The following is a 16,697-nucleotide window of genomic DNA, read 5'->3' on the forward strand; positions in this document are numbered from 1 at the left end:
TCCACACAGCACCAATGCACTCCACAACACTGTATTAAATTTAGTTGTGTAGATTTTTATAATGTCAGTATTGCTCAGAAATTGTTCTTGGAATGAGGTGTTTTGTCTTGTTCAATTTTATTTCTGTGTTACAGGTTTGGGCGCAAACGAGGAACTCTAATTGCACTGGTTTTGAGATTTTTATTTACTGCGGTAACAGGACTGTGCCCAAATGTGTACTTATATCTCGTATCGCAGTTTTTGCATGGGATTGGAAGTGGGGGCTATCGAGTCGGCTCTGTTATACTGGGTATGTACACTCACAGAATTCAACAGTGAAAAACAGATTAGAAATGTAAGAATACTGCAAAATGTTTAGCAAGTTTTAAGCTGTTCACTGATTGCATGGACTCGGTTTTGGGTCAGGCTGTGGAAACTAGTGGCTTAGGTGCCTTTGTTTGCAAGGAAAGGTTTGTAGACCTTGACTTCATGGACGATGCTGTAACTTTTTGCAGAATCAATGGATACCCTGATTGCAGCACTTGAGAACCTGAGTGAGGAATTGTAGTGTCTATGTTTGTGATTGTCAAGGATCAAGATTAAGATGTATTGGTCAACTTAATGCTTGATCAGCTTTAGCCTGCTCATATACTCAGTTCTAAACAGACATATCTTTCAAAATTCTTCCGATTAACATATTCTGTACAAATACAGTAAAAGCCGAAGGGACTTACTTTTACTGAAATGACAAATGCATATATCCTTACTGCCAATCTGCTAAACATTCACGTTAAGTCTTTCACCTTCAAATGCTTTGTGTGCAATATGAAGATGTTTCAGTGTAACATAAAGTAATATATTGTATAATTTCCTTCTCAAAGCTACTGAGTGGATCGGGGTGAGCAAACGTTCTTGGGCAGCATGTTTGAGTTTCCTACTTATAGCTCTTGGGCAGTGTACATTTGCTGGCATGATCTACTTCATCCGAGACTGGAGACTGGTTCAATTTATCACGTCAGCGCTGCTTGGAGCATTTATTATCTGCATATGGTGTGTATTTCACTCTTTTCGATTGCTTAAATTAACTGGTAAATCAACATGTTCCTTATTGTGGCTCCATCAGTTTTGTTCCAGAATCAGCCAGGTGGTTGTTGAGCAGAGGACGGACAGAAGAGGCAAAACAGCTGATTCGAAAAGTAGCAGCCATCAACAAACGGAGTGTTGCAGATGCTCTTCTGGACAAGGTTCTAACTTTTCACCAGAAATTACTTTTTTCTTTTCTCAGTATTCATACTGTTGTGGATGGGGTCAGGGGTGGTGGCCAAGTGGTTTCAATGTGGAAGGTTCCCGGGTCAAACTCCACCCCTGCCACATTTCTTCATGTAATATGGAGTTGCATATTACATGATATTATTACATATTACATGAGTTGCATATTACAGGGAGCAGCCAAAAGGACTTACTTTTTTTTACTGTTGTGGATGAGTTCAAATTATGAACACTGTAGTGAATCCATTCCGACTTAACACTGTTTTCTCTAATATAACAATTAAGTGTTTTATTAGTCTTAATTTTAGATAAGCTTTTGTGCGTCTGTATGAAATTATTGTAACAAAAGACCTTTATTATTAGCTGGACACTAATGTTTAAACACTGCATCTGGTCAAGGTTAACATAAGTCTTTTATTATTTATTTATTTATTTATTTTGTGTAAAGTTATAAAGGGCATATCTCACTCCAGTCAACACAAAGTTTTTAAAAAATTCTCTACCAGATTATAAATAATTTCTTCCTAATCTTTAATTTGTGTGGGTTGTGCGCTTGGTTTCAATGCAGAAGGCTCCTGGTTCAAACCCTACCCCTGCCTATTTCTCCATGTAATGTGGTGTTGTGTCAGGAAGGGCATCTGGTGTAACACTTAGGCCAAATCAACATACAGATCCTCCTCGGATTTGATATGGCGACCTTATGTAAAAATGAGAGAGCATCTGAAGGGACTTGCTTTTTACTATACCAGATTATAAATACATCGTTCCAAGTCTTTAGCCTGATATTGCTGATTAAAAAAATAACGAAACCAGAGTGTGCCTTAAAAATACCAGACAGATCCACATCCATTTTGAACCAGATTCATGACGTAACCTTGGGGACCGACTTTTAACTGCCTGAAGGACAGCCTGTGGTCAGTTACTGTTATGGTTGACCCAGGAACGGTTAATACAGGTTAACACCAAGTACCCGACTTCCTCCCATTTCTAACGACATGCAGGTTAGGTAAATTGGAGAGTCTAAATTGACCATAGGTGTGAATGAATCTGTGTGTCTGTATGTGGCCCTTTCATAGACTGGTGTCCTTTCCAAGGTGTTGTGAAAGTGTAAGAGCACGGACCCACAACAGGGGGCGCAAATGAACGGACAATGGATAAAGCCAAATACAACACTTTACTGTTGTGAAAGCGCACAACAACAACAGATTACAATATTGGATGAGATCAAATTACAACATGTCATGTGGGCAGGCTCGAAGATAGGAGACGTCAGTCCCAAGCCGAACCGGAACCACACGATTTCCTCCGCCACCGAACCCCGGGAATACTGGAGCCGCCAAGTCCCGAACTCCCAGGTGGCCACTGCCTCCGCGTGTCGGATCTGGTACTGCTGGCGAGGAGCAAACACAGTTAGAAGTGGGTGCGTGTGCACCCAGCTACACGTATGGTGGGAAACCACCTCCTCCTCTCGTCGAAAAAAGGAAACAGAATAAATGTTGTCCAACTCACACAAGCAACAGATATTCCTGTCAAAAAACACAGTCAGCTGAGAATTTACCTCCTTGGTAGAGCGATATCTCGGCGACAAGGTGGAGATGCCGTCCTGCTGATATACCCCTGTAGATCCGATGATTGATGACAGCTGTCGCAGGTGATGAGTGACAGCTGTCACCCCGGCTGCTCCTGTGAGGCGGCAGCGCCCTCTGGTGCCTGGAGCCCGCACTCCAGGCAGGGCGCCCTCTGGTGGTGGTGGGCCAGCAGTACCTCCTCTTCAGCGGCCCACACAACACAAGGTGTACCCTGCCTCTTGCCCTATGACTGCTGGGATAGGCTCCAGCTCCCCTAAGACCTTTAACTGGAATAAGCATATGAAGAATATGTCTGGTCTGCTTGAGGTTTCTTCCTCAGAGGGAGTTTTTCTTTACCACTGTTGCTCTGGGGGTTGGTAAGGTTAGACCTTACCTGTGTGAAGCACTTTGAGACAACTCTGTTGTGATTTGGCGCTATATAAATGAAAATAAATTGAAATTGAAAAATAAAAATAAATGAATGCATGGTGACAGGCTAAAACAAAATTAGTAGGTTGTCCTTTGCCAAGGCAAAATAAATAAAGGACCATCGTAAAAAAAAAAATGTCTGTGTTCAGAGCTATTATGGCTTTGCCATAAAAACAGTTTCTCAATCTGTTTGACTATGGTTTTATTGCCCTGAAACACCCTCCAGAAGGCAGCAGTTTGAACAGGGGATATCCTGGATTTCTTAACGCTGAGTATGTGGAAAACCCCTCAGATTTTTAAATTCCTGGATTAGGTTTTTATATTGGTTCCTTTGTCTGGAACTCAGTCATCTATTACTAACAATGACGGTGCATTTTCATGGTTGCTGCACTTAAGTACAGTTGATAAGTAAGGGTGGTATGTCACTGGGCTGTGAAAGTTGGAGAATCGTTGGAGACACAAATTTGCAACAGAACACGACAATTAGTGACAAATTTCCAGTTGGAATCTCACTGAATGTTGCACGAGCTGGCACCAAAAACAGGGCCAAAAATCACAAGTAGTCTGCATACATATCTCACAAGTGTCACTTGAATGCCGCATGGCACTCATGCAAATGTTGAGCACCACGTGCGTGGCTGAAATTGTGACACGTTTGTGAACAAAGTTATCAGGATGGCTGTGGGCTGCTACTATCTTGCTATTATGTGAAAAGAGGCTGTGGAAATACAGCAGACTGCAGCCACAGAAGGCAAAGCCGTGTAAATAATAAATAAATAAGTAAATAATTCGCCCGTAATGATAGATATTCGCCCTCGTCTAATTCAGGCGAATATCTGTCTTTTTGGGTGACTGGGCATGGATGTCGGGCCTCTGAAAATGCATACCGCCCTCCAAAAGCATGTTATTGTATTTTTAATTGCTCCATATATGACATATTGTGTTGAGGTTTGGACAAACACTGATAAAACAAACACTTATTCAATATTTTTATTGCAAAAGAAAGCCATAAGAATTATCAGTAATAAACCTTACTGTGAGCCAACCAACCCACTATTTATTTGTTGAAATAATTTGAAATTCAAGGAGTTAGTTGATTATATTACAATACAAGTGATGTACAAATCAAAATACAAACTTCTACCTCAACATGTCCAAAATCCGTTTAAAATGAAGGACTCTAGTTATAATTTGAGAGGAACATTATCACTCATCTTCAACCACTTATCTGGGATCGTGTCATGGGGGCAACAGCTCTAGCAGCGGACCCCAGACTTCCCTTTCCCAGTCCATATTGACCACCTCTGACTGGGGGATCCCAAGGCATTTCCAGGCCAGTGTGGTGATATAATCTCTCCACCTAGTCCTGGGTCTTCCCCGAGGTCTCCTCCCAGATGGAGATGCCTAGAACACCTTCCTGGGAAGGTGCCCAGGGGGCAGTCTTACCAGATGCCAGAACCACATTAGCTGGCTCCTTTCAATGCGAAGGAGCAGTGGCTCTGCTCTGAGCTCCCCATGGATGACCGAGATTCTCGCCCTATTTCTAAGGGAGACACCAGCCACCCTCCTAAGGAAGCCAATTTCGACCGCTTGTAACTGCAGTCTAGTTCTTTAGGTCATGACCCAACCCTCATGACCACAGGTGAGAGTAGGAAGATTGACCAGTAGACTGAGAGCTTTGCCTTTTGGCTCAGCTCCCTTTTCATCACAACAGTATGGTAGAGCAAATGCACTACTGCCCCTGCTGCGCCAATTCTCCAGTCAATCTCATGCACCATTGTCCCCTCACTTGTGAACAAGACTCTAAGGTACTTGAACTCCTTCACTTGGGGCAAGACCACATTTCCTTCCCGGAGTAGGCAATCCATCGGTTTCCTGCTGAGAACCATGGCCTCAGATTTAGAGGTGCTGATCCTCATCCCAGCCGCTTCACGGCTGCGAACCGATGCAGTGAGTGTTAGAGGTCACAGGCTGATGAAGCCAACAGGACCACATCATCTGCAAAAAGCAGTGATGAGACCCTGAGCCCACCAAACTGGAAACCCCCCTCCCTCAACGACATCTTGATATCTTGTCCATGAATATCACGAACAGGATTGGTGACAAGGCGAAGCCCTGACGGAGGCCAACCCCCATCGGAAACAAGTCTGACTTACTGCCGAGCACCCGAACACAGTTCTTGTTTTGTGAGTATAGAGATTGGATGGCCCTGAGAAGGGACCCCTTCACTCCATACTCCCACAGAACCTCCTGAGGTACCTGTTAATACACCTTCTCCAAGTCCAGAAAACACATGTAGACTGGATGGGCATACTCTCAGGCACCTTCCTGGATCCTTGTGAGAGTGAAGAGCTAGTTGGTTGTTCCACGATCAGGATGGAACCCACATTATTCCTCTTCAATCAGAGGTTTGACTATCGGCAGAACCTTGCTTTCCAGCACCCTGGAGTAGACTTTACCAGGGAAGCTGTGTAGTGTGATGTTCCTGTAATTGGCACACACTCTCTGGTCCCCCTTTTTAACTATGAGGACCACCACTCCAGTTTGCCATGCCTTTGGCACTGTCCCAGACCTCAACACAGTGTTGAAGAGACATTTCATCCAAGACAGTCCCTCCACACCCAGAGTCTTCGGTATGTCTGGATGGATCTCATCAACCCCCCAGGCCTTGCCACTGCAGAGTTGTTTGACTACCTCATTGACTTCCACCAGGGAATTTGCTGAAAATCCTCCATCAGCTTCCAGCTCTGTCCCTACTATAGAGGGTGCTCCGGTCTGATGCTGGAGTTCAAGGTTTTCCTTCTAGTGCTGGATTACATCCTCATTTGAGGTCAACAGAACCCCATCCTGACTGTAGACAGCTTGGAAGGTTCCCCATTTTACCGTCCTGAGGTGCATCACGGTCCACCAGAAGCACCTTGGTGCCAACCAAAAGTCCTTCTCCATGGTTGATCCGAACTCCTCTCATACCCGCTGCTTTGTCTCCCACCAGCAGAAGCTGCTGCCCTTCAGGCCTGTTGGTACCTTGCAACTGCCCTTGGAGTCCTCCGAGATAACATATCCTGGAAGGACTCCTTCTTCAGTCAGACAGGTTCCCTGACCACCATTGTCCACCACAGTGTTCGAGGGTTGCTGCGCTTTGAGGTATCTAAGACCTTCAGGCCACAGCTCCCCACTGCAGCTTCAGCAGTGGAAGCTTTGAACATTGTCCATTCTGGTTCAATGCCCCCAACCTCCACAGTGATGCTCGAAAATCTCCACCGGAGGTGTGAGTTGAAGATCTGTCGGACAGTGGGCTCCTCCAGACATTCCCAGTTCACCCATATTATCTGTGTGGGCTTACCAGGTCTGTCCAAAGTCCTCCCCCACCCTCTGATCCAACTCATCACCAGATGGTGATCAGTGGACAGCTCTACCCCCCTTTTCACCCGAGTGTCCAGAACATGCAGCCTCAGATCAGATGATACGATCACAATCGATCACTGATCTTCAACCTAGGGTGCTCTGTTACCATGTACACTTATGAACATCCTCATGTTTGAACATGGTGTTTATTATGGACAGTCCATGGCTAGCACAGAAGTCCAATAACAAAAGACCATTCAGGTTTAGATTGGGAAGGCCGTTCTTCCCATTCACACCTCTCCAGGTGTCTCTGTCAGTGCCCATGTGTGCGTTGAAGTCCCCCAGCAGAACAATGGAGTCCCCCACCAAAGCCCCATACAGGACTCCATTCAAGGACTCCAAGAAGGCCAAATACTCCAAACTGCTGTTCGGTGCATACACACAAACAACAATAAGGTGATGGTTCCCAGAGAGGAGGAACATTATTATTTGATAAATTAAAGACTGGAACTACTGTAAAAAATCACTGTAAAAGGTGCAAACATTTGGAACATCTGTCCTGAACATATTAAATTATGCAGTACTCTAGACAGCTTTAAAAGACTTTCTAAAAATAATACAGTATGGACAATTAAGTATATTGATTTGGTATTATTTCTTTAGGATTGTGCATTGTGCACTATTATTTATATTGTTGTGAAGAGAATTTCAGTTCATTGATTAATCTCAAATGTCTGTGCTTTGTTCCTTTTGTATATGTTGTTCTCTCTCTCTCTCTCTCTCTCTCTCTCTCTCTCTCTCTCTCTATATATATATATATATATATATATATATATCTGATCCACTTTCAAATTTTTTCGTGGGTACACTTCTACTGTGAGAGATAGAATCTAAAAAAGAATCAGAAAATCATATTGTATGATTTTTAAATAATTAATTTGCATTTTATTGCATGAAATAAGTATTTGATACAATAGAAAACAGACTGTAATATTTGGTACAGAAACTTTTGTTTGCAGTTACAGAAGTCAGACATATCCTGTAGTTTTTGACCACGTTTTCTCACACTGCAGCAGGGATTTTAGTCCTCTACTCCATACAGATCTTCTCCAGATCTTTCAGAGTTCGAGTTTCGACTTCCTCCAAAGATTTTCTACTGAGTTCAGGTTTGGAGACTGGCTAGACCACTCCAAGTCCTTGAAATGCTTCTTACGGAGCCACTCCTTACCTTAGTTGTCCTCACTGTGTGCTGGACGACCCAACCACAACCCATCTTCAATGCTCTCACTGAGGGAAGGAGGCTGTTTGCCAGAATCTCATAATGCATGACCCCATCCATCCTCGCCTTCAATACGGTGCAGTTGTCCTGTCCCCTTTGCAGAAATGCAGCCCCAAAAATGATGTTCCCACACCATGGGGGAGGTGATGGTCTAGTGGTTAAAGTGTTGGGCTTGAGACCAGAGGATCCTCGGTTCAAATCTCAGCCTGACCGGAAAAATCACTAAGGGCCCTTGCGCAAGGTCCTTAATCCCCTAGTTGCTCCCGGTGTGTAGTGGGCGCCTTGTATGGCAGCACCGTCATCGGGGTGAATCGGGGTGAATTGTGTGTCTGATGGAAAAGTGCTATATAATGCTGCGTTTACACATGACGACAATTCACGAATGCCAAGAAGTATAAATTCTTGGCCGCTGATCACGAATGTGATGATTTGGGGCAGAGGCGTCAGGTGTCCTTAGGAACTACTGCAACCTGTTACCACACTTTACGATTAATGGCACGTGTTGCTGGAGAATTATCAGGAACCATTACGCAATATTAAGTCAAGAATAAGCTCTGCGTAGTTCAATCAATCAATCAACTTTTTTCTTATATAGCGCCAAATCACAACAAACAGTTGCCCCAAGGCGCTCCATATTGTAAGGCAAGGCCATACAATAATTATGAAAAACCCCAACGGTCAAAACGACCCCCTATGAGCAAGCACTTGGCCACAGTGGGAAGGAAAAACTCCCTTTTAACAGGAAGAAACCTCCAGCAGAACCAGGCTCAGGGAGGGGCAGTCTTCTGCTGAGACTGGTTGGGGCTGAGGGAAAAAACCAGGAAAAAGACATGCCGTGAAGGGGGGCAGAGATCGATCACTAATGATTAAATGCAGAGTGATGCATACGGAGCAAAAAGAGAAAGAAACAGTGCATCATGGGAACCCCCCCACAATCTACGTCTAAAGCAGCATAACCAAGGGATGGTCCAGGGTCACCCGATCCAGCCCTAACTATAAGCCTTAGCGAAAAGGAAAGTTTTAAGCCTAATCTTAAAAGTAGAGAGGGTATCTGTCTCCCTGATCTGAATTGGGAGCTGGTTCCACAGGAGAGGAGCCTGAAAGCTGAAGGCTCTGCCTCCCATTCTACTCTTACAAACCCTAGGAACTACAAGTAAGCCCGCAGTCTGAGAGCGAAGCGCTCTAATGGGGTAATATGGTACTACGAGGTCCCTAAGATAAGATGGGACCTGATTATTCAAAACCTTATAAGTAAGAAGAAGAATTTTAAATTCTATTCTAGAATTAACAGGAAGCCAATGAAGAGAGGCCAACACGGGTGAGATATGCTCTCTCCTGCTAGTCCCCGTCAGTACTCTAGCTGCAGCATTCTGAACCAACTGAAGGCTTTTTAGGGAACTTTTAGGACAACCTGATAATAATGAATTACAATAGTCCAGCCTAGAGGAAATAAATGCATGAATTAGTTTTTCAGCATCACTCTGAGACAAGACCTTTCTGATTTAGAGATATTGCGTAAATGCAAAAAGGCAGTCCTACATATTTGTTTAATATGCGCTTTGAATGACATATCCTGATCAAAAATGACTCCAAGATTTCTCACAGTATTACTAGAGATCAGGGAAATGCCATCCAGAGTAACGATCTGGTTAGACACCATGCTTCTAAGATTTGTGGGGCCAAGTACAATAACTTCAGTTTTATCTGAGTTTAAAAGCAGGAAATTAGAGGTCATCCATGTCTTTATGTCTGTAAGACAATCCTGCAGTTTAGCTAATTGGTGTGTATCCTCTGGCTTCATGGATAGATAAAGCTGGGTGTCATCTGCGTAACAATGAAAATTTAAGCAATACCGTCTAATAATACTGCCTAAGGGAAGCATGTATAAAGTGAATAAAATTGGTCCTAGCACAGAACCTTGTGGAACTCCATAATTAACTTTAGTCTGTGAAGAAGATTCCCCATTTACATGAACAAACTGTAATCTATTAGACAAATATGATTCAAACCACCGCAGCGCAGTGCCTTTAATACCTATGACATGCTCTAATCTCTGTAATAAAATTTTATGGTCAACAGTATCAAAAGCAGCACTGAGGTCCAACAGAACAAGCACAGAGATAAGTCCACTGTCCGAAGCCATAAGAAGATCATTTGTAACCTTCACTAATGCTGTTTCTGTACTATGATGAATTCTAAAACCTGACTGAAACTCTTCAAATAGACCATTCCTCTGCAGGTGATCAGTTAGCTGTTTTACAACTACCCTCTCAAGAATCTTTGAGAGAAAAGGAAGGTTGGAGATTGGCCTATAATTAGCTAAGATAGCTGGGTCAAGTGATGGCTTTTTAAGTAATGGTTTAATTACTGCCACCTTAAAGGCCTGTGGTACATAACCAACTAACAAAGATAGATTGATCATATTTAAGATTGAAGCATTAAATAATGGTAGGACTTCCTTGAGCAGCCTGGCAGGAATGGGGTCTAATAAACATGTTGATGGTTTGGATGAAGTAACTAATGAAAATAACTCAGACAGAACAATCGGAGAGAAAGAGTCTAACCAAATACCGGCATCACTGAAAGCAGCCAAAGATAACGATACGTCTTTGGGATGGTTATGAGTAATTTTTTCTCTAATAGTTAAAATTTTGTTAGCAAAGAAAGTCATGAAGTCATTACTAGTTAAAGTTAATGGAATACTCAGCTCAATAGAGCTCTGACTCTTTGTCAGCCTGGCTACAGTGCTGAAAAGAAACCTGGGGTTGTTCTTATTTTCTTCAATTAGTGATGAGTAGAAAGATGTCCTAGCTTTACGGAGGGCTTTTTATAGAGCAACAGACTCTTTTTCCAGGCTAAGTGAAGATCTTCTAAATTAGTGAGACGCCATTTCCTCTCCAACTTACGGGTTATCTGCTTTAAGCTACGAGTTTGTGAGTTATACCACGGAGTCAGACACTTCTGATTTAAAGCTCTCTTTTTCAGAGGAGCTACAGCATCCAAAGTTGTCTTCAAAGAGGATGTAAAACTATTGACGAGATACTCTAACTCCCTTACAGAGTTTAGGTAGCTACTCTGCTCTGTGTTGGTATATGACATTAGAGAACATAAAGAAGGAATCATATCCTTAAACCTAGTTACAGCGCTTTCTGAAAGACTTCTAGTGTAATGAAACTTATTCCCCACTGCAGGGTAGTCCATCAGGGTAAATGTAAATGTTATTAAAAAATGATCAGACAGAAGGGAGTTTTCAGGGAATACTGTTAAGTCTTCTATTTCCATACCATAAGTCAGAACAAGATCTAAGATATGATTAAAGTGGTGGGTGGACTCATTTACTTTTTGAGCAAAGCCGATAGAGTCTAATAATAGATTAAATGCAGTGTTGAGGCTGTCATTCTCAGCATCTGTGTGGATGTTAAAATCGCCCACTATAATTATCTTATCTGAGCTAAGCACTAAGTCAGACAAAAGGTCTGAAAATTCACAGAGAAACTCACAGTAACGACCAGGTGGACGATAGATAATAACAAATAAAACTGGTTTTTGGGACTTCCAATTTGGATGGACAAGACTAAGAGACAAGCTTTCAAATGAATTAAAGCTCTGTCTAGGTTTTTGATTAATTAATAAGCTGGAATGGAAGATTGCTGCTAATCCTCCGCCCCGGCCCGTGCTACGAGCATTCTGACAGTTAGTGTGACTCGGGGGTGTTGACTCATTTAAACTAACATATTCATCCTGCTGTAACCAGGTTTCTGTTAGGCAGAATAAATCAATACGTTGATCATTATTATATCATTTACCAACAGGGACTTAGAAGAGAGAGACCTAATGTTTAATAGACCACATTTAACTGTTTTAGTCTGTGGTGCAATTGAAGGTGCTATATTATTTTTTCTTTTTGAATTTTTATGCTTAAATAGATTTTTGCTGGTTATTGGTGGTCTGGGAGCAGGCACCGTCTCTACGGGGATGGGGTAATGAGGGGATGGCAGGGGGAGAGAAGCTGCAGAGAGGGGTATAAGACCACAGCTCTGCCTCCTGGTCCCAACGCTGGACAGTCACAGTTTGGAGGATCCAAGAAAATTGGCCAGATTTCTAGAAATGAGAGCTGCTCCATCTAAAGTGGGATGGATGCCGTCTCTCCTAACAAGACCAGGTTTTCCCCAGAAGCTTTGCCAATTATCAATGAAGCCCACCTCATTTTTTGGACACCACTCAGACAGCCAGCAATTCAAGGAGAACATGCGGCTAAACATGTCACTCCCGGTCTGATTGGGGAGGGGCCCAGAGAAAACAACAGAGTCCGACATTGTTTTTGCAAAGTTACACACCGATTTAATGTTAATTTTAGTGACCTCCGATTGGCGTAACCGAGTGTCATTACTGCCGACGTGAATTACAATCTTACCAAATTTACGCTTAGCCTTAGCCAGCAATTTCAAATGTCCTTCGATGTCGCCTGCTCTGGCCCCCGGAAGACAATTGACAATGGTTGCTGGTGTCGCTAACTTCACATTTCTCAAAACAGAGTCGCCAATAACCAGAGTTTGATCCTCGGCGAGTGTATCGTCGAGTGGGGAAAAACGGTTAGAGATGTGAACGAGTTGACGGTGTACACGGGGCTTCTGTTTAGGGCTACGCTTCCTCCTCACAGTCACCCAGTCAGCCTGCTTTCCCGACTGCCAGGGATCTGCCAGGGGGGAACTAACGGCGGCTAAGCTACCTTGGTCCGCACCGACTACAGGGGCCTGGCTAGCTGTAGAATTTTCCACGGTGCGGAGCCGAGTCTCCAATTCGCCCAGCCTGGCCTCCAAAGCTACGAATAAGCTGCACTTATTACAAGTACCGTTACTGCTAAAGGAGGCCGAGGAATAACTAAACATTTCACACCCAGAGCAGAAAAGTACGGGAGAGACAGGAGAAGCCGCCATGCTAAATCGGCTAAGAGCTAGTAGCTACGCAACCTAGCGGATTCCTAAAAACACACAAAGTGAATAATGTGTAAATAATTTAGAGGTGATTCAGCAGAAGGAGTGCCCCAATCAAGGCACCAAACAGGCCATGAAGCAGCACAGGCAACGCACGACAACAGCGAACGCACGACAACGGTGCTAAAATAAAATAAAAATCGACTAAACACGCTGTGGAGCAGCACAGATAACGCACGACAACAGTGCTAAAAAAAATAAAAAAATAAAAAAATAAAAAAAATAAAAACGAAAGCGTTAGCAAGCTAGTTAGCTTGCCAACGCTGATGAAAGTTAGCTGATAAAAGTGCTCCGTCGCGATGTTTCGACCGTTAGAGGTCTTCCTTAGGCGTTGGAGCGCGTAACAGCGCATCGTTAAGTTCTGTCACGTGAACGAGGTGAATTGTCTCCACACACACACCCATATTCATCCAACCGAATTCAGATCGCCCCAGTTTTTCAGAAGAACTTTGTGACTGCATGCATAGTTGGGCTCTGTGCCATGGAGTGGTGCAGAGAGGAGGAGGAGGAGACGGACAGAGCCAGATGTGTGGCTTCATGCGGCTCTCGTCTTGTGCATTTTCCCAAACATTAGTTGGGGAGCGCGCTGAAGAGCACTGAAATGAGACTTTTAGCTGACTTGGTGTCAGCAATCAAACTGAATGCGGTGCAGCAGGGTTTAATTGTGCGCACGCTTCTTCCTCCGCTGGACTGGAGGAGATGCAGAGATGTCTGGCTGCAGGTGAGTCTCCTCTTGCTCCTCTGGTTGCTCAGACTCGTTCTCCTGCTCATCGGTTACAACAGCAGGTGGAACACTTGCAGGAGCATCCTCAGGAGCTCCAGCAGAAACTGTGGAACGACACTTGCCCGACTTTGCGTCACTGTTCCTCTTCGGCATACTGCATCAAACTGAACACTATGGAGCCAAGCTAATTGTGTGCATGTGACAGAAAACTGATTCGTCGTGGCGCGCAGTGAAATGTGACGCTGTGTTACAAGTCGTGTCTAAACTTGACCGTTTCCGTGTCACTTCGTAATAATGCGTGACAGTTTGGGCTCCAAGAACCATCACAGGAATCACTACGAACGTTGTCACATTCTATTAAGGACCACTAGTCATGAGGACGGATCAACACGTTCAGGTGCGACCTCCACGACGTGAGACGAAATGAGGGTGGTGTGTGACATTCGTGGAAGATTTTTTGACAGGCAAAAACATGCTCCATGAATATCACGCTATTAAGTGCTATTAAGAAACCTATTCAGATGCGTTAAGCCACATTAAGAATGTCAGGAATGTGTCACGAATGACAGAAAAATGACATTCGTAACACGTCTTGCTTATGTGTAAATGCACCTTAAATGCAGTCCATTTACCATTTACCTTGCTTCACGGTTGGGAAGGTTTTCTTGGGGTTGTTCTGATCCTCCAAAGTGGAGTTGATAACAAAAAGCTCTCTTTTGGTCTCATCTGAACACATGACCTTCTCCCAGGCCTCCTCTGGTCACGGTTTATCTTCCCTGGATAACTTCCCCCTGGGGGTAAATTGTCCTTGGATATCTTCCCCCCCCCCAATATCTTGCCAAAATTTTGTTTTGGCAGGATATGTTTGTCAGTATGTATGTTTGTTTGCTTGTAATCATTGCATTTTTCACCTTTAACTCGCTGTGCAGCACACAGTTTACATTGCAGACTCTTCCAACTTCACATATAGCAGCCCTAGTAAGGTACCTTTCAGTACATAAAAGGATCAAGTTCAAGGTCAGAGGTCAAGGTCACAGGAAGGTCAAACACTAAATTCAACTAAACAACTTTTTTTTAAATTTTGCCTACAAATTTGCCATGAACATGGTCAGAGGCCTTGCCCATTACCTGGGATAAGCGATTGACCTTGACCTTCAGGTCAAATGTCACCTAAATTAGGTCAAACTTCAGACTACAGTGAAACATGTTGTGTAATACACGAAATTAATAATATTTTATGATTACGGTACTACCAACAGAATATAGTTATATGATTACAAATAGATAAAACTTTAATTATAAGTAAAGTGTTCATGACAGCAAACTATTGCTATCATACTGGGTGTTGAAAAAGTAACATAAATGTGTTGTTTGCTTATTATCATAGTCAGTATAATAAGAAGTAAACTGATTTTTGCAGGGTAGAGAAGAATGTGTTCCAGGGACATTGTTCTTTTGAATACATTTGATCTTCACTTTTTGTGGGGTCACTTGCAGTGCAGGTCAACACCAGTTGGGACTCTAAAGTTTGAGTCATTCTTCATGCTACTAAAACTTGAAACCACTTTGGTGTAATATTTAGTGGATAAAAATGATTTGAACACATCCTTATTAATTATTTCCCCTGCTGAGCTTCAAATTATCATATTTATTAATTTCATGCTACATTTATATCATTCTGTTGATTCCCATCTGCCACTCTTTATATTTATGACCTAGTTTGTACAAAAGAGATCTGAGAAAGGTGGCAGACATTATAGGGCCCTCATTTTCATTATGTTTCTTAAATATACGAGGTCTGTCAATAAAGTATAGGTCCTTTTTATTTTTTTCAAAAACTATATGGATTTCATTCATATGTTTTTATGTCAGACATGCTTGAACCCTCGTGCGCATGCGTGAGTTTTTCCACGCCTGTCGGTGACGTCATTCGCCTGTGAGCACGCCTTGTGGGAGGAGTCGTCCAGCCCCTCGTCGGAATTCCTTTGTCTGAGAAGTTGCTGAGAGACTGGCGCTTTGTTTGATCAAAATTTTTTCTAAACCTGTGAGACACATCGAAGTGGAAGCCTCAAGGACGAGTTGGAACATGTCCAGCTGTTAAACAATTTCTCATATACTCACTCCACTGAAAGCCATCAAAAGCCGTCTGGATTTTACAAATGGTTATCAACACGGAGGTGTTTTTTCCTGTGCCGCCGCACCGCGCCGGCTACGTCCCGACGCGCGGACCCGTCCGCACGGACCCGTCCGCACGGACCCGTCCGCACGTCTTTCATTAAAAAAATCTCCTGTTACAGTGGAATATCCGGATAAAATGCTGAAACCGACTTCTTCTGAAACTTCTCTGTTCTGTCACGACGTCCTGGATCAATAGAGCCTGAAACGTGGAGGTTTTCAGCTTGAAACAGGCTAAGGACGGCGCCTCGGAGCGCTGCACGACGTCTCGCACTGTGGGAAGTCCTTAAAGCGAGAGTATCACCTCAAAATCTCTCATCAGCCGTTAAAATTTTCACCGAAAACCAGCTTAATTTTTCGAACTGTGTCCACTTCGATGTGCCTCACAGGCTTAGAAAAGATTTTGATCAAACAAAGCGCCAGTCTCTCAGCAACTTCTCAGACAAAGGAATTCCGACGAGGGGCTGGACGACTCCTCCCACAAGGAGTGCTCACAGGCGAAGGACGTCACCGACAGGCGTGGAAAAACTCACGCATGCGCACGAGGGTTCAAGCATGTCTGACGTAAAAACATATGAATGAAATCCATATAGTTTTTGAAAAAAATAAAAAGGACCTATACTTTATTGACAGACCTCATATGTTTCTTTGCATACTGTTGTGTCTGTTTGTGTGTGTACACTATATTTATTTATTAACTTGTTAAATGTATGTCTTAATGTTTTAACTGTATGTTTTAGTGTACAGCACACTGGGTCAGCATTGGTTGTGGTTGTCATGATTCACAGGTAGTCAGGGCACAGCAGGTGGTAGGGAGCAAAATGCAGACACACAGGTAGGTGGTGGATTAAGAAAAAGGCTTTATCAATAAATCAGGCAGGGTCTGGTACACAGAATGGCAGTCAGCGTTGCAGAGGTACAGGCAGGTGATAAAC

The 16,697-nt window shown here is 43.3% G+C and overlaps 1 protein-coding gene across 1 annotated transcript in view; it reads left to right on the forward strand.

Annotated features, from left to right (window-relative positions):
- Positions 1-16,697, forward strand: part of LOC117521228 (solute carrier family 22 member 13-like) — a 53,343-nt gene that overhangs the window by 12,487 nt on the left and 24,159 nt on the right. The window contains exons 3-5 of the mRNA XM_034182565.1: positions 135-289; positions 861-1,029; positions 1,103-1,223. Coding sequence (XP_034038456.1) covers positions 135-289; positions 861-1,029; positions 1,103-1,223 — 445 coding nt within the window. The remainder of the gene's footprint in view (positions 1-134; positions 290-860; positions 1,030-1,102; positions 1,224-16,697) is intronic.

Source organism: Thalassophryne amazonica, chromosome 12, assembly GCF_902500255.1.
Source record: "Thalassophryne amazonica chromosome 12, fThaAma1.1, whole genome shotgun sequence".
In the NCBI taxonomy this organism is placed as follows: Eukaryota; Metazoa; Chordata; class Actinopteri; order Batrachoidiformes; family Batrachoididae; genus Thalassophryne; species Thalassophryne amazonica.